This window comes from Catharus ustulatus, chromosome 8, assembly GCF_009819885.2.
Source record: "Catharus ustulatus isolate bCatUst1 chromosome 8, bCatUst1.pri.v2, whole genome shotgun sequence".
NCBI classification, from domain to species: domain Eukaryota; kingdom Metazoa; phylum Chordata; class Aves; order Passeriformes; family Turdidae; genus Catharus; species Catharus ustulatus.
In genome coordinates, this window is record NC_046228.1 from 27,258,922 (window position 1) to 27,285,799 (window position 26,878).

General features: G+C 39.3%; 1 protein-coding gene across 6 annotated transcripts in view; it reads right to left on the minus strand.

Moving 5' to 3' along the window:
• Positions 1-26,878, minus strand: part of LDB3 (LIM domain binding 3) — a 117,062-nt gene that overhangs the window by 67,467 nt on the left and 22,717 nt on the right. For all 6 annotated transcript variants that reach the window (XM_042779540.1, XM_033066677.2, XM_033066676.2 and 3 more), the window contains exon 3: positions 11,917-12,068. In XM_042779540.1, the coding sequence (XP_042635474.1) occupies positions 11,917-12,068 (152 nt within the window). The remainder of the gene's footprint in view (positions 1-11,916; positions 12,069-26,878) is intronic.

A 26,878-nucleotide genomic window follows, 5' to 3' on the forward strand; every position in this document is an offset into this window, starting at 1 on the left:
GTGCCATCACTTCTAATGTTTATTGTGTGTTTAGTTTTTCCTCTCATTACCTGCTAAAAAGCTGCATTTCTTCCAAATTAGAAATAAAACACATCTGTCATTCATAGTGTTAGGCAAGATTTGTATTTGACACCAACTTGGAGGTTTCAAGATGTTACTTGAAAACAATGTTCCTACACAGCTTTGACTTGGATTTTTATAGCTTTGATATTTAAAAACAGAATAATGATGCTTGCTAGATCTAGCAGAGGCTTGCACCAGAGAAAAGGGCAGAAGAGGTGAAATCAATTTGTGGAATGAAACTGCATGCACTTGCAGAATAAAGTGATTATTTACATAAGAGTCATTACTCCTCCAGGAAAAACATCTGCAAGTTCAGAACATTGTTTTTTCCCTCCCTCTCTTGCTATATGCATCAAATCTTGCAGCAACAGAAGTTTGCTTTTCAAGTGATGATGGTGATGATAGCAAATACATGTCCAGGTTTACATTTTAATCCACTGATTACAAAATTACTTTATTCCAAACACTTGAAGGTGCACCTGCTCAGTAGGGTTATGAGAAGGATGAAAGCCCAAATTGCACAGATGATTGTGACAATTTTAGATTTGATGTTGAAATTTTTCATCAAGATTCTTTTTCTTAGGCATTTGATTTCAACTATTCGATGTTTTCTTCTACATTTTCCAAATTAAAGATGAAAACAAAAACCTCATTTCAAATGAAAGCTTAGAACAGCTCTAATGATGACCAAATACATTATTCTGGTATTTTTTTAACTCTTCTCCTTTCCACAGATACCCCTCTTCTCTCCCTGAATACTAGTTCTGTTTTTCAATGAAGTTCAAAACCAAGATGGATGTAGTTTTGCAAAGCAGCTCAACGTTGATAGCACTGTTCAAATGACTGCAAGAATTTCTACTTGTTCCCACCTAAATAGATCTTTAATTGAAGAGCACTTGACTTCAATCCTGGTATTTTTGTGCTCACAACAAAGGTTTATTATAATTCAACTGCACTGAAGAGTGCAACTGTTGCATAAGTCAACTGCCTGCCTAAGAAAATGAGTTCTGTGATGCACTATCAGTTTAAATTGCATTCTCAGGGGAGCACAATATTGTACTTGCAAAGAGGTGACATGATCTAAGAGATAAGAGCTCTTTTTCATCTTCATGGGGCGTTTTTCTGTTTCATATCTTCAGTCAACATCTATCTTTTCTAATTCTCAGGACAACAAAAATCAACATTTCTTTTTTACAGTATGCTTTTTCATTTGTCATTTTATGACACATGAGCACTTATTTACAACTTCTTGACTATCTTAATAATTGTATCTTAGTATTTCAACAGCTAGAAAATGAAAAGGCATCAAGTGCATGGAAAGGTAATAAAACAGATTAGATTAGACTTAGAAATGCTTAGAAAACATTTTACATACTTTAGCTATCACCTAACTGAAATGGAGTCATTCTGGAGTGGAGCAGGTGAGCACAGAGCAAGATGCAAAACTAAACATATAGAATAGGGCTTCTGAGATTTTATATATATATATATGTATATATATGTATTATATATATGTTTTAATGCATTTACATTCCTGAAAATTTGTTAGGGATGATGATGGGAGTGTCAGGGAGAGACATAAAAAGATGAAGTGTTACTCATGGTTTTCAATTTGAGGTGTCCATTTAATAAATGCTAAGGTATTAATGTTCAGCTATAAGATATAAAGATATAAGCTGTGATCACTCTGGTCCTAGGATCAGACCTCTCTCAGGGTATCATCTGTGCCTACAGTAAAATTGAAAAATACTTCCACCAGCACTTTTGCTCTCTATAAATCAATGGTAAATGCAAATATTAGCATTTTGTTGGATGACTGATTCATTAATTATTTCTCTGCATTATGCTGCACTCAGATTGCAAGTTGGGCAATTACACTTTGCAGACCTAATGTTCATGCCCACAGGAACACAAGGACAAAAACTGGTTAGGCATAGAAGGCATCAGCCCAAAAGGGAGCAGCTGTCCAAGGAAAACCTGTTTGGAAGTATGTAATACCTATTTTCCCTTAGAAGGAATCTGAGTCAGAGGCAACCAAACATTAAAGAATAGAAAGGGAAAGTGAAAAGGAAGAAGTCTTGGAGATTTTTGTGAAAAGGAGGAAAGAAAGCAAACCAAAGCCAGTATGTGAAAAAATGAGATTTTTCCAAGGCTCTCCTGAATCGCTCTTTGACCATTTCTACTTCTCTGGCATCTGCACAGCCCCTGTTGCATCCTTCTAACTCCTCCCCTGCTGTGGAAAATCCCTCCTTTCCTGAACTGCCCCAGGTTGTTCCCTCCTGAATAGAACCACTGGCTGTCAATGCCTCCATCTGCTCTTAATTGACTTGGTGCTGACCCTAAAATTCCTGCATCCCAGCAGCTTCTATGGGCAGACAGGGAGGATGTCCAATATCCCTGCAGCTCTGCTCTGGGGGTGACAGTTTTCCACAGTGTAGTACCAAATATGAATGCTGAGCACATGCCTGGCCCTCACCCAATACACACAGCAAGCTCCACACTTCACCTCCAAGGAGCATGGACACCTTTGCTCATGCAGGTTATTTCTCTGTATCCTTCTTCTGGTCTTTGCACTGTTTTTAAAACACTTTCAAAAAATTTCCTCTCCATATTACTATTGCGAACTTGGTAAGCCATAAAAAAAGTGGGAAATTTAATTCTGTTACAAAATTTGTTTACGCTGTCATGGGTTGAATTTGTAAGCAGATGTGTATTACCATTAACACTGTTGAAGAAATTAATTTATATCAAATTTATGTGCAGCCCAGAGCAGACAAACCCACAATACTCTTGAAATATTCAGAAATACCTAAATCAGTATTGATTATAAATAGGAAGCCACTACTCTCTCCAATAGTAAATTGGTTAACTGCAGAATTTGCATTGCCTAGTTATAGACAATGTCGGTTCAGAATCAAAAACTAGAGGCTGAAATGCAATTAGATTTATCAGAGAGAGATCAAGGCTTAATGGCAGAAAAACTTCAGCTATAGAAACTCATTTGGAACCTAAAGTTCCTAATTATTTATTATTAATGAATTAATTATTAGATTATTTATTTCTAATTACTGAGAGATGCTAAAAAATCTACTTAAGGTAAACATATAAATAATAAAAATATTTGTTTATTTATGATCATCAGAAAAAATGTTTGGGTTATGAAATGATCTAGTACATAAAGCAAAGAATTAGTAATAATAAAGAGCAGAAGATGCACTGAATAAAGATTCAGTTCTTGGATGTAGCCTATCTTAAGATGTGATGCAACTCTCCCCAGTAAACATAATAAATAAGTTTTGAAGAATTTAGTATCAAATACTTAAGTAAGTTCTTTAGTTGAAAAACATTTAAAGTGAAACAAAATTATTTCTTCTGCTTATTCTTTACCTCCCATGTAAATAGTGCACCTGAGACTTCGACTACTTCCGTTCCGGTATCATCAGGGTCTTCCTGCAGTCCTGCCACTCCTGGCTTCCTAGTAGCTTCCTTACGGGTGAAAGGCATTAAAGTTCAGATTTCCAAGCAGCATTGGAGACTGATGTAGGGAATTGCCCTAAACAGCCAGCTCCAGATTCAGGAAACCACATCCATAATTCAAAGATACGATGATTCTCAAAATAACTGCGTTCTGCTCACTCTGAAGAGTTTAAGTGTTGTCCAAATCCAAAGAGATTTTTAACATTATACAGAGAAATTCTGGTTTTCCCCTTACCACTGAACATTTTCTAAAAGTTTACATTACTTTCCTGAAGCTATTAATGAAGTGAATTTACTTACAGTAGTTTCACGAATACAAGCCGCACGGAGTATAAGCCGCACTTCCGGTGCCTCGACAATGTTGCTGTCTTTGTTAATAGATAAGCCGCACCCCGAATATTAGCCGCACTTTCGTTCGTAGCGAGAATCTGTGCGCAGCTTTCACAAATTGGCCAATTAGTAACAGGATCGCAGCATAGCGGGGTTTACTGGCTCGGGGCGGGGCCAGGAAGGCTCGGCCCGCTCATGGTTGCCGACGGGGCCGGCCGGGTGGTGCTGCAGCCGCCGCCGCGCTCACTGGCCCCCCTCTCCCGTCAGCACCGCCTCGCTGCTGCGTTTACTCGCCCTGCCGGCGGGCCAGCCGCCGCCGCCGCTGCCAGGCACACCGGCTGCCCCGCTGCCGCGTTTGCTCGCCTGGCCGGAGGGCTGCCACCGCCGCCGGGCTCGCTGGGCCCCCTCTTCCGTCAGCACCGCCCCGCTGCTGCGTTTGCTCGTCCTGCCGGCGGGCCAGCCGCCGCCGCTGCCGCTGCCAGGCACGCCGGCCGCCCCGCTGCTGCGTTTACTCGCCCTGCCGGCGGACCGGCTGCCGCTGCCGCTGCCAGGCACGCCAGCCGCCCCGCGCCATGTTTGCTCGCCCGGCCGGCAGGGCTGCCGCCGCTGCCAGGCTCTGCCGGCAGGGCGGCCGCCGCCAGGCTCGCCGGCCGCCCCCTCCCGTCTGCACCGCCGCCGCGTTTGCTCGCCCTGGCCGGCACTGCAGGCCCCCGCACCGCCGGGCTCCCCCACGCTGCTGGCCCCGATTCTGCTGGGCTTCCCCCGCTGCCAGGCAGCCCCACCCGCCGGCCTTCCTGCTTCTGCCATGCTCCCCTGCGCTGCTAGCCCCAGTTCTCCCAGGCTCCCCCGCCCTGCTGGCCCGGGCTCTGCCGCCCCCCCTGCCCCGCCCTGCTGGCTCAGGCTCTGCTGCCCGCCCCCCACACTGCAGGCCCCGCCTCTGCCAGGCTTTCCCACCTCAGCCGGGGCCGGCCGGGCTCCAGCTTGGCTTGGGGCTGCCGCGGGCTCTCACTTCCGTGTTGGCAGCTTTTAGAATTTTGTTAATGTATTAGCCGCCCCGGAATATTGGCCGCACTTCCGGGTTTCCACCAAACTTTTGGTCATATTGGTGCGGCTTGTATTCGTGAAATTACTGTAGTCAATTTTCCTGCAACTCCTCTTCATTGGGATGTGGACCTTACAATGTCTTATGGCTTTTAGAGCACTTCTAATGAACATATATGGGAGAGAAAAATTAATGAACATGAATAATCAGACTTTAACTACAGTCTATCTCATTTAAGTCTGCACTTTCTGTTTCCAAGCTAAAACACTTCAGTGAACTTTCCATTAAGATCTGTATCAGTGACTTTGACTAAAAACATAATTCTATGTCTTAAGACTAAGCAGATAAATCTAGCCATGACTTCTCAAAAGAATTTGTCTCCCTTGGAGGTGTTTGAGGGCTGTTTGGGGTTGTCATTCCATCAATGCAGTAACACCCCTGGGCAAGCCTGTGCCCAGTGCTCAGCACTGATGTGTTTCAGCAGCCACCAGCCAGGGACAGCACAGCCACCAAGAGCTGGCCAGCGACAACAATGCCCAACAGCCAGGCTAAACAGACCTTGGTGTATCACTGCAAGAAACAATGGGCTGCCAATAACTGAGAATTTGTGGGAGAAAAAAAAATTAGGGCAGACAGCTTTTATAGGGATTGGTGGGCATGAAACCCCATGGTGAAAAGGATCCAAAGGAAACCAAAAAACTCTTAGGCACAAAGACCATTTACAAGACTGATCTAATAAAATTTTACTAGTCAACTCAGTGCTTTACCTGATTGAAAAATTCCTCATTCCACTTCCAAAAAATACTTTGTCATCCATTCCAATTAGCTTTAAGCATGCAATTTACATTTTTCCATGACTTTAAGTTAATCAGCATTAATAAGAAAAGGTCCCAGTCTGAACAGACTGCAACTTTGCTATTGTAATATTTTGGTTAACACATCTACGTCCTCCTTGCAGAAGGCAGACAGGAATGCTTTGTCTGAAAGAATACAACTGCCATGTATATTTACCAAGCTGTGTCAGCCCACTGACTTCAGTGAGATGGGCCTCTGCTACCCATCTTGATCTTTCCACGGTGAATGAAATATAATGTGTGAAAGAATTCACATGGAGATTATCTTTAGGAAATCCAAAAGATATTTCTCACATAAAACAATGAATTTTAAACTTGTTTCTAAGCTCGTATAGGGGGAAAAAAAAAGTGATGTGCACTCTGAGAACAGTTCTAATCCCTAAGTAGAATCTTGTTGCAATGAAAACTTCACTGCCCTTTAAAACCTTGGCATATATCCACAGTTTCCAGGCTCTTTCTGAAACTAACAAGGACACTTTACACAGAGAGTGTAAATAGCAATCCACTCAATTAAACTGCTCATGTAAGGAATATATTTGTATTTATTGCAGTGACTGACACTGATACTTTATTTCATTTTCCATGGAAATAGCTGCTCATTAATTTCACCAGCACTAAATGTTACTGCTCACAGAGAGTAGCTCACAATCCTGTCCAAATGGTAGTCTGACATCTGTAAACAAATCCTAGTGTCCTTTCATACCTGCATACAGAAACAACTGGGCACACAATGGGAGTCACCTCTATTTCACTCAGAGAGGGAGGACCAACTGTCTCAGTAATACAGTGGAGCTTCCTTAACCCAGTAGTGGGATGTGTCTTTTTTAATGCTTTGACCATACAGAACCACCAGTAGGAAGGAAAAAAAACCTTGGCTATTGGTGGCAGATGACTCTTAGAAGTTCTAGAGTCACACATCTAAGCAAAATAAGCTAATTAGTATGGCATGTCAAATCCACCCTCAGCATTCTTTTTTCTACTAATCTGCTTAATATTTTGAATAGTCCAACTAGTTCAGACCCTGCTTTCATCAGTATTGTATGTATAGTTCCAATTTACCCTGAACTGGGACAGATACCATCTTTTAATTCTTCTGAGCATAAATACAGCCCTATTCTGGTACTGATTTAAATGTGCCCATCAGCAGACCTAAAACATGCACAGAATTGGTTACTACACCCAGCATCAGAAAAAAGAAAGCAGTTTACAATAACCACTGAGTTCCCCTTGCTTGCAGTTTGCTGTCACCACATGCTTTATTTATAGTAGGCCTGAAATAAATACTGCAGGATCAGCCAACTTTTGGTGCTGCACAAAAAAGGAAAGCTATTAAATATTTACCATAAGTCTCTCATAGCCTCGCCTCTGACACTTTCCCTTTCAGTAGAGAAAAGAATTATTTAGTTCATGATTTTCCAGCAAAAGACAGCCATTTGTGACTGACTGGAAGCAAAGTGTAGCATCACTGGCATACCCTGGGAGGGGGAAGTTTTGTCAATGTACCCCAGGCACAGAAGTCTCCACCTCCCCTGCTCCTCTCCAGCAGCACAGAGTGACGCCAAAGTGGAGCCTTAGAGTGACACAGGAATGTTTGTGCCAGCAGAATGAGGCACACTCATGTTACAGCACTTTCCAAAACTAAGCCAGTACATTTGGTGAATCCTTTCCAAGGAGGTTGATCATATTACTTGAGTTAAGATCAAATGAATGTTGTGGATGCTCCAGTGAAACATGTTGACAAATATGCTGCTCTCTTATTGCATTTACTCTGCATTTAAAAATGAAACCCATTTGTATGGAATAAAAATAGACTTTGCATGCATTTTGTTTATCACTGTGAAGTGAATACAGCACGACCCAATGTTTATGGCCTAATATCTGCGGGACAGACAGACAGTTAAAGGTGAACTTTGGCCCAGAATTAAAATGCCTGAGGGCAGCTGTGTAGCTCAAGTAACTGATTAGAAATTGATACTGAAAAATGACTGAGAACTGAACTCCAGGAGGTCACAAAAAGACTAAAAGCAAAGCAATGTCTTTTTCCATCCCAACCCAGGCCATTATAAAGTATGATCACAGCCTTCCAAAATATGGTCCAGCAGAACCAGCACCAATCCCCACTCAGTACACCTAGAGCAATGCAGGTTTCTAAGGAACAAACTGCATCTACAGAGGTATGTAACTCCTTACAGCATCAGCTTGGTTTGCCTGAGTGCCTCATGGGAGTTCTGCTGAGTAATACTGCACAGTGCCAAAGACATTTCTTTCCTTCTCCTCTCAAAACGAATTCACTTCCTAGGTGCAGTTTGTCCTCTAAACTTAAGGAAGTAGTGCTAGTCTGGAGCGCCCCAGACATTCCCACATCACTGGATCACAGGGGTCCCTTTCTCCAGGCACAGTCCTGTACTTTAACTTCCTGGCACTTGCCCATCTGCATCTTTTAGCTTCCCAGAAGCAGCAAAGGGAGGCACGCTGCAGGGTCTAGAGAAATAGGCAGCCAGACAATGCAGCTGAAGCCACTAACAAGTTCTGGCTGCCTGATCAAACCTCTGGCATGGCTGGCAAGACTTCCAGTCTAATTTAGCGGGTTTATGTGAAAACATAGCATGGGTGAGGTGATCTGAACAAATTGAAGAGGGAGTTTAGGGAAGGAAGTTGTCAGGAAACACCTGAATCCATAAAGCTCTTCAGAATCCACAAATTTCTGAACCCATGGTTGAAACATGGGGAACTCCACTCAGGCCAGCACTGAACATTCATGGAAGATCTATGTTAGTGTGCCTTGAACAGTGCAGGTGCTACTTGAATTAAAACTAAATTAATATAGGAAATCACAGAATCCCATTGCTTAGGCAGGCAAGTATGAATGGTGGGTATTAAGACCCCCTTCCCTTTTTTCTACGATTGATGCCTTGCAGTTGGACGTCCTGCACAAGTGCTGACACCATGTACAGCTTTTCTTGACAGCCAAATTAAAATAACCCATTCCCCACCCTGGACAAAGCCCACAGGGAACAAAGTGTTATAATAAAAGTGAGTAGCAGCAAACACTGTCTTAACTGTCAGGTTATAAACAATGCTCATGAAACCTTCACAGTCACGATCAATAAAGGGAAAGGCCATTGCTCTTGAGAGCCAAGAACCATTAGAAGAATAAAAAGCTTTCTATCTCAGAGCATTTATGTGAGATTTCACATTTCACTGCTCCTTCCATGGCCTTACAGATTAAACAAGGAAGATCAGTTCTACCTCCAGTGCTGCAACAGCGAAACCAAGCCACAGATTACCTGGTAAGGCATTCCATGACCTTGAAACATTCTGTAGAGCCGTGTGAGTACTTCACATACATGTCCAATATTATCACAATTTAGAGCTTAAGTTTTCCTATCACAGCAATCTCCTAGTGCACATATGTGCCTTTTCCATTGGAAAGGATTTCCAAAGTTTCCAAACTTTTACACAAACAGGGTAAGTGAGCACTTTCATCTCAGTGCTCTTTATGGCAACTAGGGCTGTTTTTCCATAGTAGTGGAACACTCCGCTCCAGTTTCATTGCTGCAAGCCACATCTAAAAAAAGTCAAAGTGATCTCTTAGCACAGTCATTTTCCTGGTAACAACGTCCCAGGAGATTTTGCCTCTCTTCTGTCTTGTTCTTATTTGGTTGAACATTACTATCCCTTCTCACAGCTACCTTCTTTTCATGTTAACTGTTATTTTTTTCACCAACTCATATTTGTAAAATTTTTTGTTGTAAAAAGGATATTGCATTGTAAATTTTGGGCAGGTGACTGAACTGACAATCTTTTTGTTCTTAGGCAAATTAACCCATTTGTGTCCAGGGAAAAAATTATTTTTTAAGGCAAGATTAATATAAATTCCCAAATATAGTGGAGATGCCTTTTGTTCAAGATATTGGATCTTTAATAGGGTTCTGTGCATACATTAGTTGGTCAATATCACTTGCTGCTAGGGTTTAGCTTCTATAAATTCTGGATTATACAAAGCAAAGCCAGCTTAATGCCTCTGAGCACAACTTTTTTGAATAGCCCCATGTCGTCTAAGAAAAAAAAGTTATTAAAAAAATTATTTTTCAGTCTTTTCAATTTTTTCAGTCTTCTCAATGAGGCTGAATGGGTTACCAAGGTGAACTAATGGTTCACATCATAAAGTAGCTGAAGTGTACAGTTCATTAATTGTGTAAGTTCAGAGCAAAAACATGATCTGAGGAAGTTTTCATTTGCTAAAAAAGCTTGTTTATGATCTGTTTATGTTTACTAGTATTTCATTTTACTTTATGCCATTTTCCTTCTTTTCAAAATGGGTTATAGTTTATCTACATCTATTATCTGTGCAAGCTTTTTACATTCCATTACTGCTTGCTTCCATTGTTCTTTAGCCATTAACTTGAGTACCTGAATTATATATTATTGGTTAGGAACCAAGAGACAGGGCATGCCTTAAAAAAGTAGAAGAAACAGTAAATAGGGATGAAAGCAATTAATAAAGGTACTTTCACCAGGATTTTTTTGGGTTTGTTGTTTTTTTTTGTTTTTTTTAATGATGTGGCCACTAGAATTGCTGGTGTCCTAATTTAGAGGTCAGTAAATAAAAAAGCACAATAATTACTCAAATCAAATATCCCTGGCAACACTTGATCAATATTACTGCATAAAGTGACTTGTCTCTGTGATATGTATTAGGATAATCTGGATTTGTTAGTCCCAAATTTGGAAATCCTTCTTCTATAAGTAAGTATAGTTGTTGGTTTGTAGTTTTAAAACATTTATGCCAGGCCATAGAGGCAGGCACTAGAGAACTTTTCAGGTTCAATATTCTGGAAAATTAATACCAAATGTGCAATAACCCAAAGCACCCAATAATAATAACCCAAATAAGAAATGTTTTCTCTCAATGCAAAACCACAAAAGTTAAACAGAAAAGCAGTGAGACATTCTAAAACAATCAGAAAGGATTTTTCTTAAGCTTTCTAATAAAAAAATATCCAACAATCAAATTTAGAACAATCTAAATCTTTGTAAAAGAGATATCATACATATATTTGTAATAACACTATTATTCAGAGTGAAGAAAAAAAGAAGCTGGAGTAGGTGATAGGATAAGAATTCAGCTACATGCATCAAGGTAGTGATTTTCCACTCTCTCTGGAACACACAAAGACAAAAAGTCTTAAAGTCATGGGGGAAAATCAGCCACACATTTTGCTTTATAGTACCCTGTGCTGTCTTGGAAACTTTATCTAAAGTCCCTATTCTTCAGTTATTAGTCTATTCCTGATATTGATTATCTCTACTGAACATTCATGTATGAGATTCTTTGGTATATTCTCAGAAATTTTACTTCCACATTACAGTCTGCTTTCTGTACTTTTCTTTGCCTACCCTGTACAAAAATTATCTTCTTCACAATGCAATAAAATTAGCAGCTACTCCTCTTTCTATAATTATGGGGCTTTAAATATTAATGCATTTATTACAGAAATCCTCTGTGCAAGGTTATCTAATTTGAGAACAAGTTTCCTCAGAAGCAATATTAACCAGCAGAAGTTAAAAGACCTATTAATTGCCTTCTTAATGGCAAGGCAACTTTTATCACATCTCTACAATAAAATCTGCCCTCTCCATGTTCCATTGCCTCCCTTTCCTGCACTTGGGCTACACCTTTCCTACTCAGTCAGATGCAGAGCAGACTTTCAAACTCAAAGGTGCCAGACCATTAACACAAATTCTCATGAGGTTCCTGCCATGCACTCATAACACTCCTTCTGTTTGTTGTCTCCAGAACAGTTGTTAAGAAATTAGCCAAACTACACTGTGTTGCCCACATAAGAATAACCCAAAGGAACATCACTGATGAATTCATTTAACAGAAGCTTGAATGGATATGAGATTACACCTGTATTCAATAGACTAAATCCCACACAGATACACTCAACATAACAATTTGATTTCTATAGGAATTCATGCTGACTTCTACAAGAATCAGAGCAGATTTTGGCTTTTCATCTCATATCTGTGCCATGAGAACTTCAAATAAATCTAGCAGACAGGGATAAAACATTTGCAACCTTCAGTCACAAGTTTCATAGGTAGTCCTTAGGAATGCAAAGGGTTTAAGTTAGACCAACATACTTCTGCAGAGTGAGGCTCAGGTTGTGGCTGGCTGATTTGATCTTGTTCTGGGCCTCCAGGTGAGTCATGCTGTCAGTGTTGACTCCATCAATGGCCACGACAAGGTCCCCCTGGTTCATCTGTGACTGTGCTGCCTTGCTGCCAGGGGTGATCTGTGTGGGAAAAGACAAAAGAAAAAGTCTTATCCTGATAAATCTTTCTGTATCTAAAACAGTTGAAGAACTTGCCCAGAATTATAGTACAGAATAGATACAGCAAAAAATACATTAAGAGATACAACAATAGTTATATCCATTATTGTATGGGTGAAAAAACAAAATTTAAGGAAATCAAAGTTAACTCACACTTCTGCAAAGGTCAAGGACACCATCTACTTGTTGTTACTTCCATTTTGAGAGGTTAAGTCCAATGTAGTGGTTCCTTTACCACTTATTATCACTATCTCAAGGGGATAATTATCTCTATACAGCAGCACTATATAGACATTACTCAGAAACAGAAAACTAATGAACCACTGTCCACTGCATTATTTTATTGTAGTTTTCCTCCTAAAAGCCATTTTCCCAAAATTAATTCATTTTATTGAGGAGATGGAAAATAAATGTGTGAGAGTGGCCTTGGGCACACTTTGTTTCTTTTATAGCAAGTTTTAGAGGAAATTATTCTGCTTAACCTCACTCATATACAACTGCAGCTCCATTACCAACACAGACTGCTACATACTCATCTCACCAACCTGCTGGACCTCACACTCCAAAGACCAGCACTCTCAGAAGTAAGAAACCACAGTGGTGCAACCACACAACTGACACCACAGTTCTGAAGTTCTGTTTGTTCACTGTAGCAACACATTTTGTTAGCTCCAGTTAGCTTGTGAAAGGTATTTAGGTATTTTCTCTGAAAGGACAGCACCCTGATCTCAGTTTTACACAGTCCTCTCAGCTTCCATATGGATGACACCAGTACAGTAGTAAACCAGTAAAGCATTCACATAGCATCAGTCAAATTTTAATGATCACACCAGAGTTGTCCTCTGTTTTCAGTACTCAGTTCATAAAGAGCATGATGTAAGCTACAGGTCTTTCCTCTTAGAGACCCACTTCCTTACATTCCTCACTAAAAACCCCAAGGATAATCTGAAATACTCCAACAAAGGTTGCATTCAAAAATTCTGTTCCTTCAGTACAGTGAACATAAAAGCAAGATGTGTTTGATTATGAGCCAAAAGTCCCCTGTGAATTCAGCAAGGCTAAAGCCATGAAGATAAATTTCTAAGGAAAACAAAACCCAACACAAATTCAAAGACTTCTAAGTGTTAAGTGAAATTCCTTAACTTAATACTATTTCAAAATACTTATAAATATATACATCCTCAAAAAAGCCTCCTTCCAATGTTTATTCATGCGCTTTACTGGCAGAGACAAAGCAAAAAAAGGAAAAAGCCCTTCCTTAACATGCTGTTAAAGTATTGAGGCCAGAAGTCCAATTGACAGCGTAGTCTGACAATGGGAGGTGTCAATTTACTAGAACACTAGCTCTAGTATCAGAGTGCTAGAACACACAGCACCCTGGGTACTCAGACTACTTAAAAGTAAAGATTACTTTGGAATTAGGCACTGTAAGAAATCCCAGAACTGATCTGACTGGAAAAGACAAGTTTTAATATCTTTCCATTTGAGACAGAAGCAATGAGTCCTGTGTTTTCTGAGTGAAGGACAGCCACAGATAAAATGTTCTCGTGCAAGCAGAGTTGACTGGTAATGGCAGTACTGCTCCCCAGTGTATTTCCCTGGTGTTAAGGAATTGAGAGATGGGAGAAATATTTTGTGGTAGTTTCAAAGATAGTTTTATTCTGCAGTCCAGAGAGGAAAGAGGAAAGAGGAAAGAGGAAAGAGGAAAGAGGAAAGAGGAAAGAGGAAAGAGGAAAGAGGAAAGAGGAAAGAGGAAAGAGGAAAGAGATATTTGTGTTACAAGCACAGTTTTCCTAACCTGTTTTACAAACATTAGCTTCTATGCATTTTATTGACTTGCATTGTGCCAAGTACACAGAATCCAAGAACCTATAAAGAATATGGATGATTTGGACACCCACGTGTACTTGCATAATTACTCAAAGATTGTTCCCTGCTCAGTCCCACAGATATGTCAAGAAACAGAATCTCTAACAGAATAAAAGGTAAAGAAAGGGCAAAAAGCAAACCAAAGCCAAACTCAGACAAATGAGTCAGTAAGACTTAAATTCCTCAAGTAGAACACTTCAGTCTTTTTCAAATTATCTTTTCTAAAATAAATGATCTTCACACATGTTTTTTCTAAGACACCACTTTTAACCTCCTCATGAAACATATAAATTCTTGCCACAGAATATTAACTGTGTGATGCTGGTTCCAGATTCTAGGATACTCTCCCCAACACCTTTTTCTTGTCAAAAACAAAGACTGGTTTTTGAACATCCACCTAGCTCCTGAAAATCAAATATCTTCCCTAAGCTGGGTATTCTTACTCAACACATCTCTCTTTCCACTGCTCAGTGATGCCTCAAACAGAACAAGCCCAGAGAAGCAGAGCTACCACAGACAGGATAATGCACTCTAGATCAGGAGCTAGTTTAACACAGTTTTAACTCGCTGGCTTCCCTCTCACTTTCTCTGACTTCTGCTTTTAGTAGCCCCACATATAATTGCTATGCCTTAAAATAAAACCACAGCAACTACAATTAGAGAATTAGAATCAATTAGAGTCAATTTAGAGGGAGGGGATGGTTGTAATGAGTGACCTAATTTCACTTCTTCTAAAGGAATATTTTCTGCCTAAAACTTTTAGAAAACACGACCTAAATTAAAAAACATTCATCAAAAAGTTCTCAAACAAAAAGTCCTCAGTAACTCTGAATTTGTGATTTACATTACATTTCTAACTTTGCAACTCTGTTTCTGAGGCAAAGAGCTCCAGGAGAACCATACTGTGAAAGACAAGGAAATCCTTGAATAAGTTGAATCCTTTTCATTTCCTTTTTAAATTATGACTGGCTGAGCCATGGTTGAAATTAAGTGTAAGGATAGCAAATCTAGGTTGGTTTTTGTCATACAATTCTATTTTTTCCAATTCCCATTTCAGGGGACCGCTCTCCACTGATGTCATTTTACTCCTAAAAATCAGCTTATCTGTACTTCACAGACAGCAAGATTCCCAAGTATAAAAGATTGATCTAATTCATTGTACCCTTAATTCAGACAAGTAGTAAGTTTCAGGAAAGAATTGCTTCTTATGGTCTTCCCACTGGTTAAAAGCACACTGGATTATTTGGTCCCATGAAATTTTATACAGAAGGCATCGTTAAAGACTGGATGCATAATCTGTACGAAACATGAAAATCAAAGTACAAAATTACATGTATTTTAGTATTTTAGAACCTGAGAGACGTCTCTGTGAGAATTCCAAGTGAAGCCACAGCATGCATTTCCAGCAGACATTGAGAACAGTCAGTAATTGTTGTGAACAAAATACCAGTGTACAGATGGAAATATAGGGCAGACAGATCTGAAGTGTCAAGGCACATTCAAGACTATCTTGTTCCCATTTCTAAAGATCCAGCTGAAAGGAATGGAATGCAAAGAGTTTATCTTTTATCTGTTGGTATTTTCCTTTGAAAATTCATCTCTGATCTACTAAAACATTTACTAAATATAATCATAAAAAGAAAAGAGCTCACTGTGCATTTCTAAAATCTTTAGTAGCTATTTTCTATTTAAAAATATTTTTAAAAAATATTTTTGAAGGACAAATGCTAATTAAACCTTAGAATTAGACTGGAAATCCAGATCTGCCTACATGACAAATTCTCCTTTGCTCTTCTATTAACAGAAATAACAAATTTAGAGAAATATACTACTGTCAAGGATAAATTTGCATTTTTCAATTTGACCACCAATCTTCTTTTTCTTAAATCTCTGGGCATTTCTAGAACAGAATGATTTCAGAAAACCTTTGTAACAGTCTGAACTCACTTGCTCTGGATTACAGCATAGCTTTCAGTTGCTAAGTGCTGCAAATGCCTTTATTTAATGCTGCAGCAAAACATTCATCAGAGTTTCAGGGTACAGCTATTTCTGTCAATTGATTTACAAAATCCAGTCCAGGGTACCACCAACAGATCTAATTTTAATAGTAGTTCTTTAGTGCCTCAAGCCCAAGCACAGATTTCATCTTGAAAAGCCAAACATCTCACCTCTCTCAGAAAAGCAGAGGAATATGTGCTGCTTCAGAGATGTGAATTTTCAGCCCTCACAAATTTCCTACAAGACAGACATCTGACTCCAACATCCCCAGCTTAAAGCAAGTTGGCAGGCTGCAAGTATCACACGTTACTTTCAACACACTACAGAGAATTCTTACTACGCTCTGTTGTGAGCAGATCTGTACACTGGGTGAATATATAGTGCCACAGTGACAGCTGTGCACTAAAAAAACTCATCTGCTGTGGGTTCACAGTAAATACTACTTAGCAGGAGCTCTGGGAGGCAGTGTACAAAGAGCAGCTGCTGCACCACCTTGAGAACTGCACATGTTGCCAGCCAACCCCCCTCAACTCCACTCCAAAGGGAAGAGATAGGGATCAGGCAGCCTTTGAGTAGATGAGTGCTCAAATACTAACGAGAATGCTTGTATAAACAGATGGATGGACACAGTTTTCCTACCCCCAAGGAACTCCTAATTTAAAAGGCAGACAAAAATACATAGGAAGGCCTACACAAATGAGAAGCTGTTAATATAACCGGCAGCATTAGCCAGGGCCTCTTCTTTTTCCAGCACTTGAGCTATGCCTGACTCCATCCTGACCTCAACCCCAAAATCAACAATTTCTATTTTCTACTTCTCATTTGAGAAAAACATTTCAGAGAATCAGATATTCACTAGCACAACAAATACGCAAAAGCACAGGAAATGAAAACCCTCTCCTCTTGAAGATCTCTGGAATAAAAGAAATAATTAACAGATTTTTATATTTTTTTTTCCATAATCAGAAAAAGCAGAGACTGTGATGTGTTCTTACAAGAAAAGGATTGGACAGAGACTAAGGAACACTAGAAGACACAATATGTCTCCTCTATAGAGAAAACAGCATTTAAATCACCCTCCACTATATTTATGCAAGTATTTTCTGCACAGAAGATTCCAACAAACTCTCAGTCATTCGAAGCTCTGAGGCTCTAAGTCCCTGCAAAACTTCCTCAATTTATACACAGGAGCATGACCTACTGAAAGGAGAGATGCTTTGAGACCTTTGAGACTGCAGAACAGTTGCTGAATGGTCACATGAATCCATGTAGTTACCTCTGGACCAGAGACATCTCTTCCTCTCCCATTGTAAGAAAGTTAATTAGGAAATACATATTATTTTTTCTGAAATGAGTCACTTGCCATCCCTCTCCCCACAATAAACATCTAAGAGCTCTAAAGGGAAAATAATGATTTTTCTTAGAAAGCAGAAGTGAATTTTGGACAACAAAAAAAATGCAAAGAAAATGAATAAGACCCACCGGGGTAAGTCATCAGGCAGAAATTCACCATTTCATTTGACACATTGCCAGAAGGGACAAAACATAAAAAAAGAAACAGCCTAGATAACCTATACCATAAAGCAAACATCCTATGGCTTTTTATACCTTTCTGTGTCAGATAGGAGAGCTGAGCAAGACAAATTACATGTAAAGACAAGACTGTAGGAAACCTGAAACTAATATCCTTGCATGCGTCACTACCCAAACCTAAGGAAAACTTCCATTTTGCAGCAACCATTTGCCTGAACAATATGTCTCATTATTTTCAATTCACTATTATTGGGCTTTAATGTAGCTTTTCCCCTCTCCTTTCTGTGGTGCTTCTCTTGTGGCTTTTGTTTGGCTTTTTCCTTTTGTTTTTAATAAGACAACAAGAACTGCCTTAAAAGAACGCTCGTGGCATGTACAGAATATGCCACTGACACCTTGAAGAGATTCCATTTACACTAAACAGAGCTGCACTGGCAAGCTGCAAAGACACTCTGAAGTGGCCTCTCAGGCTCTGCTTCATCTATAGCTAGGAAGGGAGATTACAATACATGTGAGAACACCCAAAATAGCTCTAATCTACCTCTCTTGGGAACAAGGAATCACAATGCCACAGTAGCACAGAGATTTTATGGAATGAACAGTAAAGCACTTACAGCTTAGGACACCCTGTACTGAAATCTGTACTCCAACAGCAGAAGGGCTAGGGACACTCAAATCAGCCAGCTCACCTCAGTCTCAGGAGTGCCAAGCCAGGCTGGAGTGATGCCACCTTAATTAACACCAAAATCTTCTCTTACACTTAACACCACTCACAAGACTGCTTTTCATGCACAGTATATAGTCTCTTCAAGGAAGAAGACAGACAGATGATAGCCCTTCCTGCCAAGCTAACTAGACTCAGGTGATGAAAATAAGCCAAATGTAAAAGACTTTAAGCTGTGAAATGAAAGGAAGTATATAGGCAATGCTTAGGGAATTGCCCTAGGCAAGGCTTTGGGGGATGTTTTGAGAGGCAGTGTGAATATACCTGTTCCTATTTGGAAGATAATTTCATTCCCTGCCCCACCTCCACTTTAGCTGATGGAAAAAATTTCAATCCTTTGTTAAAAATTAAAAAAAGCAATACTGTGGACTTTGCAGATTAGTCATCAGAAGTGTGGTGCTCTATGTTACACCAACTATACAGATGATAGTAAAAGAGTGGATGTGGCTTTTTAATGATGTGTTGGTGTAACTAGAAGGCTACACAGCTCTTTATATCGTGCATGGTATGACTAATAGTAATATCTCTTCTCCCAGTCTTTATCCAAATATAGCTGTTGGATCTATTCAGTCTGTTTTAGCATCACATACTGTGCCAAGGTAGTGTGTGCTTTGTATCTCACAGGAATTAAATAGAAGCAAAGAGGTGAGTCATACAATGACAAATGTTGATTGTTTTGTTACAACAGGTTTTGAGAAACAAGTGACTGAGTTTTTACATGGTATCACGGAGCTTAATAACCTGAATGCAAATCAAAACCAAAAATAAAACTGAGCTACTAATCCCTAGTATTCTGGCAGCCCCCACGTGTGAACTGATCTGTCAGCTTCCACAGGACAACCCCCTGCAGCAAATATACACTCAGCATCCAAGTGCCTGCAGGATCAGAACAGCCAAGTTTCTTCAAAGGTTCCCCATCCTCTTCCCTGCTTCTCCTTTTCAAATTTGAATTCATTTAAAGGCAGTTGCATAGGGTGGGATGCTTCTTTGTATTTCAAGCAGACAGATCTCAGTCATCAATATTGCCTCCTACATTTTCAGCTTCTTGAATTCTAGATTCTGTGCAGCTTTTTAACCTGCTCACAGAAACACAATTTGTCTTGTCTCCCCCTACAACCATTAGCAATAAACTGAGAGGTTTATGTCTTGCTATTGGCCACTATGTTAAGATTTCCACTTTTTCAAGTTCGTTCTGCTTAATGTATCTCAATGTAGGTATGATCACAGTGCTTTATAACTTTGAAGGGCTTCTGATTGGTCCAGCAACAATAAGACCAGACTAAAAAAGCATTTGAGACAATACTGAGAGGTTTAGTTTGGCAGTTAGTGCCTTCAGCCACTTCTGATATTAAGCAACTTAAAATAGCTTTCACTTGGACCAAGTCCTGAGGTTCTACCACATATGACTGATGTGTGACTCTTCTGCTCCTGCAAATTTGTAAATTAGGGTACTTATTAAAGGATGCAAGCTTACATTTAATTGTTCTTTAAATGCCTTTGAGTTCTACCAGGGGAGTCATTCTTCCTCTGCTCACTAAGATCCAGGCTGCCAGTTTGACACAGCAAAGAGCAGTCCTGTTTCTAGACCAGACGTATTTAGTACTGAGCTCTGTGCTTCACCTACAGAGGGTAGAGCAGCAGAGCACACACCAGCTGGCAGTTGTATGAAGGAAGAGAAATGTAACACACGTCCACAGTGACAGAGGTGCTGAATCAGAACGAAACTTGCAAGAAGTGCATTTGCTATCATGCCCTTACTTTTGCATCTAAGGTTTTAGGAGGCTATAGAGCCCAATGTGAACCTGTTCCAAGTGGAGGGCCCAGCATTAAGCTGCCAGCATACAGCATCAATGCCTCCCTAAACACTTTCTTTATTCTCAGGAATAACTGTTTTGTACCTGGAGCATTCATCGAAGCTCTGTGAGAGAATAAACAAAAGCACAGGCTTCAACTTCAGAGAGTGAAGAATTCTTTTTAAGATCAAAGTGAAGAAAACAGAATAGAAGCAAAGTTCCCCTGAGAAAGTGCAATGCCAATTTCTTCTATAATAGGCTGTATCACATTTAGTGCATAACATGACATCCCACCAAGCATCCCAGCAGGATCCCTGGAAATGTGAAGATGTAGCAAGTAAAAATTTTTCACACATTTAGCAGGTACATAAACTTTTGGACGTTTCAGGAAGCTAGGAAATCGTAGAGATTGAAGATGTTTCTTATACCTGTTAAAATGTAATGACTCAAACTTTGTTTTTCTAGCAGTGTTCAGTTGAACACAGAGAGGCCACTTCCCTTGGGAAGCCACAGGAACCATGTTTGTTTAACAGGAAATAATCTGAACCTATTGATAGAATCTCAAATCTAAAAGGGAAATCTTGGTATGTTGAATATTTTTACGTTAAAGTAACACAACCTGAACTTTTTCAAAGGAAGAATCTTGTTTTTCTTAATTTTGAAAAACAAAAGCATCTCTGAGGAGGAATGTGGCCATTGCTGAGGACAAGGATTGACCTTTACTGATAGTATGATGACACCAACACTGGTTTTGGGCATTTTAACCCATTAAAGTATTGGGTACACCAGTCTTCAAAGATCTCCCACTGAAAGCTTGCTTAGTGTAACAACACACACATACACATTATTTTATTTAATTAAGAACAATCCAGTGACATAAATGGTACTGGAAGGTAAAAGCGTCTCTCTAGGATAAGTTTACATCTATTAGCTTTATAATTCTGCCCTGCATAAGTGCAGTATCTTGCCACACATTTTTCAGTGGCTTCAGTGCACAGAGCAGTATTAGGCTGACAAGTTTTTAAAATGTGATTTTCTGCGGGTTTTTTTGCAAATACCATTTTCATTTTCCAATGAAAAAATATATATGTAACATTAGAAAACCTTCCTATTTACAGACAAAATAAAATAATAGAAATGAGTTGTTGTTACATACTGTGCACTGTCTTTAGTTAAAGGCTATTTAAGACTCAATATATAAAAAAGTCAAATTACTAAGATGAAAGAAGTACCTTTTTTGAGAAAGATACACTAATTTTTGGTTCAACTACTAATGTTTGTTTCATTTCTGGTCAAAAAGAAGTCAGATCAGCTGGCTGTGCTATACACAAAAGTAAAAGCTGAGAGTGTTCTTTCTCCATAAAGTACTGCTTCATCAGCTCCCCTTCCCAGCCTGCACCATTTTCTAGGGAGAATTGGAAGTAAACATCTTTTATGAAACATTACACAAAAACCAAAACCATTATGTTATAAAAATTTATCAGAAGTCTTCATTAAACACAATTATTGTTTATGAGCCAACACCTCCTGGAAAGTGCCACTGAAATACTGATAAATTAATAAAATGCAACATCAAGAAGGGTGTACTGAAACAAGGTTTTAACAGGAATGTGCCACAAAGTTCAGAAGCCATTAACAGATTTAGAAGAACGTTATTTAAGAAATTAAAGACCTTAGCTAATAAATATTTGCCTATGGTAATGACTCTTCATTTAAAGTGATCTTGAATTGGAAAATCCAAACAATGATGCTTCCCTCCATTGCACCATGTCTTCTATTTTTATGCCCAAGTTTCAGACTGAAACATGATTCAAAAATTCCCAACAACTAGAAGAAAAGCTGTTCCTGGGGATATTTCATTCTAGAGAAAAGCAGGAGTCTGTCACCTCACGATTCTTAATTCAGCAGAGTGCAGAGTGCCTGCAGCCTGAATTATCTTTGGATAAGGTACTGGGTTGCCATTTGTTTTTTCTGCAGCCTTGTTTCTGCTGACATGTTTTGAATTCCTTGTGGAGTTAGCCAGCACAGGTGTGTGGGGAGGGGGATTCCAACTTGCAAAGCCTATGATCATAACTGGCACTTGAAAGAAGGTATTAAGGCAGGAAGAGAATCCTGATTAGAGTTTCCTCTCCAGCTGGCATCCTGCTATGGACAGCCCTTCCCCTCTGTGCTGCTCACCCTGCTGATTAACAGGTGAGGGTTAGAAAGCTTTGTCTCATTGGGAATGCTAAGACATATCCCATTTAATACATTCTTCAGGTTTATTTTGTGCTACATTCCAGAGGCTCAGTTGAAAACATCCATCGTTTTTAATTACAGAGAGCAAAGTGGGCACCCATCAACTGTGAATGAACACTTTCTCCCAAAACTAAAGGCCCCTGCAGGAACCAGCTTGCAGATCTGCCTGTGGTACTGATATTGCTGGTTAGTGATACTTTCATCTGTTAAACATGGGGACCAACATTTCTGCCAATTCCATTTCAGGTATTCTGCTTCTTTCCTGTTTAATCTCATCTAGATTTGGTGTTGACCACTTACTGGTGTAAGCAGCAACAAGATAGTGCAGTGTTTTCTTCCAGAGCATGATGTTTAAATTGAGTGTTTCAAAAAAGGCCTTGAAGATGCTGACTACATATATTCCCCCAATTCTCACTCTGTACATTGTTGTTTCTTTCAGGTGACTACATGTACTTGGAAATATCAAATATTTCTACCAGTTTGGTAGCACAATCAATGCTTTAGGAACTTAGTGTGGGTATTCCAAAATAGGTTAAACATTCATATCTAATAAATATTCTTAGGTAACAAAAGTTAGTAGCATAAATTATCATAAATCATTAGCCTGCTTGGGATACTTACCTAGGCTTTAGAGAGAAGAATATGGTTCTGATTCTTATGCATTCATGCTTAGTTCAGAGCATAGCTCCTTAAGGATCATTAGGTTGTGTAACTTATGCAGAAGTAACAGAATTATTCTGCAGGGAGCCTCACTTCCATTTCAAAGTTGTGCTTTTATCTTTAGTTTTAATCATAAGTGCAGACATTTTTCTCTGCACTGCAAGCAGAGGCTGTAATGAGCTCCATACCTAGTCACAATGAACTTCTACACTCTGTTTGTCCAAATTAGGAATTTTCCTCTCCTGTTCCAGAGTAAATATGCTAATTATGATAATCTGGTTGTGTATTTTGTTAAGGAATAAATGTTCACAGGACATCTATTTAAAACCATGGAAGGAATGCCATCAAGTTCAGAATTTGTCTTAACAGTATTTTTCTTGGCTACGCTAGACAGACTTCTGCAGCAGAGCATGTCAAAATAATTGGTTTGGAAGAGGCAGCAAGAAAGCTGTCATTTGACCAGGAAAGAATTTCAGAAGGTCTAAGGTGGTCTGCTTTTCTGTGTCCAGTTTTTCTTTTTCACTCCATTTGGCACCAAACAAACTGCCGAACAATGAATTGTATAGATGAGAAAATATGACAGTTACTTTAATAGGGATTCCTGCTGCTAGTGAAACCATTATTTGCCTGATACAAATGAGGAATGAAAGGAACACAGAAAAAACTTAACCCTCCACTTTGATCTCAAATGGGGACTTATTTAAACTGCAGGACAATCAGCTGCATCACTGTATTTTGTCATCAAGCAAACATCTGAATGACTAAATTAAAGTGACATTTTAGACTGCATAAAGAAAAAATTACTTTAAAGAAGTTTGATGTATTCCCTAATACCAGCAAGCAAATCTCAGATTCAGCCAGTATTATGACTGATGGAATTATGAATGTTCTCTGTTCTAGGCAGTTACATTAGCAGTGATATTTTTCAAAGCTGTACACGCATCTGCAAACAAAGTTTGTAGGTTTTTTTGAGTTTTAATATGTTGTCAGAGTTTGATTTTGACCACCCTCTCTATTTTAATTTTTCATCTGTTTACTTTTCTTCTTGTATCTCTCCTCTTACAACATCTTGTTCAGTAACCTTGCTTAGTTTCATTAATCATGTTTGCAGAGAAAATATTTTTCAACTCTCCGTGCTGGAACTTTGATGGGATCAATATCAACACTGTAACGACTCCAATGGCAGCAGAAAACATTTCCCAAAGTGAATATGCACCTATTTACCAAACAGGAGGCTTTGACTTCAGATACCAGGAAGCGGAAATAAATGAAAAATTAGGAATGCCTGGATGGTTATTGGACAGCTGGGAAGATTCCTGGGGCAGACAAAAGTGCCAAATGGAGCTGTTTTAGTAATCTCTCTTTATCCTAGGATGGGTCTTCTATTTATAGAAGTATACAGCCCTTGAAGAAACTGTTAGATTGCATACATAAATGATACAGGAGTAACATATGCATTTTACATGAAACTGTCTAATAAAATCAAAAGATGCTCCCAAACTTTCACTAGACCTGCTTTAAATAGTACCACATATTATGTCCATCTGGTTCTCTCAGCTGGTGACAGGCGTTTTCTTCTGAATGGCCTTCCCCCCTGCATTTTTGTATAATTTTCAGGATTGAAAGAAATTCACCCTCTACCTTCTGCTCACACTTTTCATCTATCTCCTACACAAAATCCTCAGAAAAGAACTCTTTAATTCCTGATCATACCAGTCAATCTTCTGGGTCATATCCAGTCCAGCACATAATCAAGTGAAAGGAATTCTTATTTCACACAGTTACCTCCTATTCTATATCTAGAAAGCAACTATATCATGACATTCTTTGACAGTTATCCAAAGTAGGAGCTAGAAAAAGACTCCTACTATTGTCTTGCATTGAGTTAAGACTAAAGTAATTTCATGAGGAATGTCATGATGTTCACAACTGAACATTCACTACTAGAAATAGCTTTTTACCTGCAAAATTTTAACAAATTGGAGAGACTCACAAAGCTGCAGGGGCAAATATGAAGCATAGACAATAGCTGGTATCAAAGCTGTATACATCAACCACTCAGGGAAAACGTAAAGGTAAGCCTTAGATTCATCAAGTGGCCTTTGATATGGGACACACCAGTAAATGGAGGAAATTCTCTGGTTTTAAACAGTGAGGAATCAAAAGCTCTTCCACACACTTCAAGTACCAAGTGCAACGTGGCCCAGATCTTCCCTGGCTCTGTACTTCATGGGAATATAAGTATGGAAAATAAAGAATCAGCATGTTTCACAAGGACAAACAAGACATCAAATATGATTTTGGGCAAATGACACAGGAGACTGGCATAAACAAATCATCCAGGCATTTAAATGAGTTCCTTATAAAAATACAAATAGAGGAGAAAAAAAATAATCTGAGACATAAGAGAAAGAGAAAACTTCTAAGTTTCTGGCAATGTCAGAGAGCAACAAGATCTTCTCCATTTCAAAACACCTAAAATTATCTCTGCTGCTCTGGGTGAATACCACAAAAACCAGAATTGACATGAAAGCACGAATTTCAAGTTCTACGCTACTTTGCTCTGCAGTATAGGTAATAATTCTAGCATCTGTGGCAGCCTCTGTGAATAGATTTGCATTGATAGTGCAGAGGTAAAAGCTACACAGAAAATAAGGTATTGGTCAAGCCTCTTTGAAGGCCCCTTATCCATTTTTATCATGCATGACCCTGTAAGAATGTGCAATGCAATCATCCAGAGGGAAAAAAAGCACTAGGCTTTCAAGCTAAGCTTTTGCTGGCTGCAACTCAGATATGACACAAAGTCATGCCCATCTTATGTAAAATTTGATAAGAAGGCTGTGTGCTGTTTATGGTATATCAGTGTGTAATTAGATAATCAACTCTCAGGAAAAATAAAAACAAACCAAACCAAACAAGCAAAAAGCAGAATTGAGAACTGAAAGTGTGAATATCCAAAGTGGTTAAATCCTTCTAAAGAAGAAAGGACAAAGAACAGAAATGTTCTAAGATTAGCAGCTTTTGAAACAGCATCATTACAACTACCTTCCTCAAGTAAGGAGTGACTCAAGCTGCTGTGAAAATTAGTGAGTTAAGGAGTCTCATGCAGGGAATTAATTCCCTTGTGCACATTCTTCCTGTGACCCCAGCCCATTTGCTTTGCAGAACCAGAGAACTTCTGTCCTGCCAACACATTAGAAATGAAACTTCATCAGAGCAAAAATATTATGGTCCCAACCCCCCATTATTTTGCACAAATTTATTATCTTCAGTGCAAATGTCAGTATTTCAGTTTCTCTGTTAATGGCTTCACACTACAAGTGCTTTCATAACAGCTGGGCAACGGTAAATCAGAGGGTTCATTTTCACCTCAGGCAAGACATCAATGATTTTGGTTTAAATCACATTCAGAAAAATATAACTTTTATTAACAATGAAGTTCTAAAAGCTCTTCTATTCTTTCTCTAGTTTTATGCTCATGTTGGTTTTATGAGTATGGAAGTAAAATTAAGCATGGCAGGCAGCCTGATGCTCCTGTTCCAAAAAGCAACCTCCCTGCTTTTCTTCTCAAACTAAGAACTTGTAAGCCCATCTCACCCATATATCTGGGAACCCTCTCTAATGACTGTGGCTAGGGCCAGAGCAAACACTTCAGAAAAGAGACTCACAACTAACTTGCCACCTTGCAAAGTCAGCGTGTAACACACTTTCCTCTTTGTACCAGAGTCGTCTCCTGCTCCAGTGCAGTCACTCAAAGCACACTATCTTTGAAACTTTTGAATAACATATAAGGCTTAAATCACAGAAATTAAAGTGTGAAGTCGCCTATGTTGGCAGAATGCAGACAACCAGCCCGTGTTAGAGGCAGAAAGTCAGAAGAATGCTCCATAGGATCAAAAGGATCTGTCTATGTCTGTAGCTCAATCAAGCAGCTCCTTGTCATGTCAAACCTATGG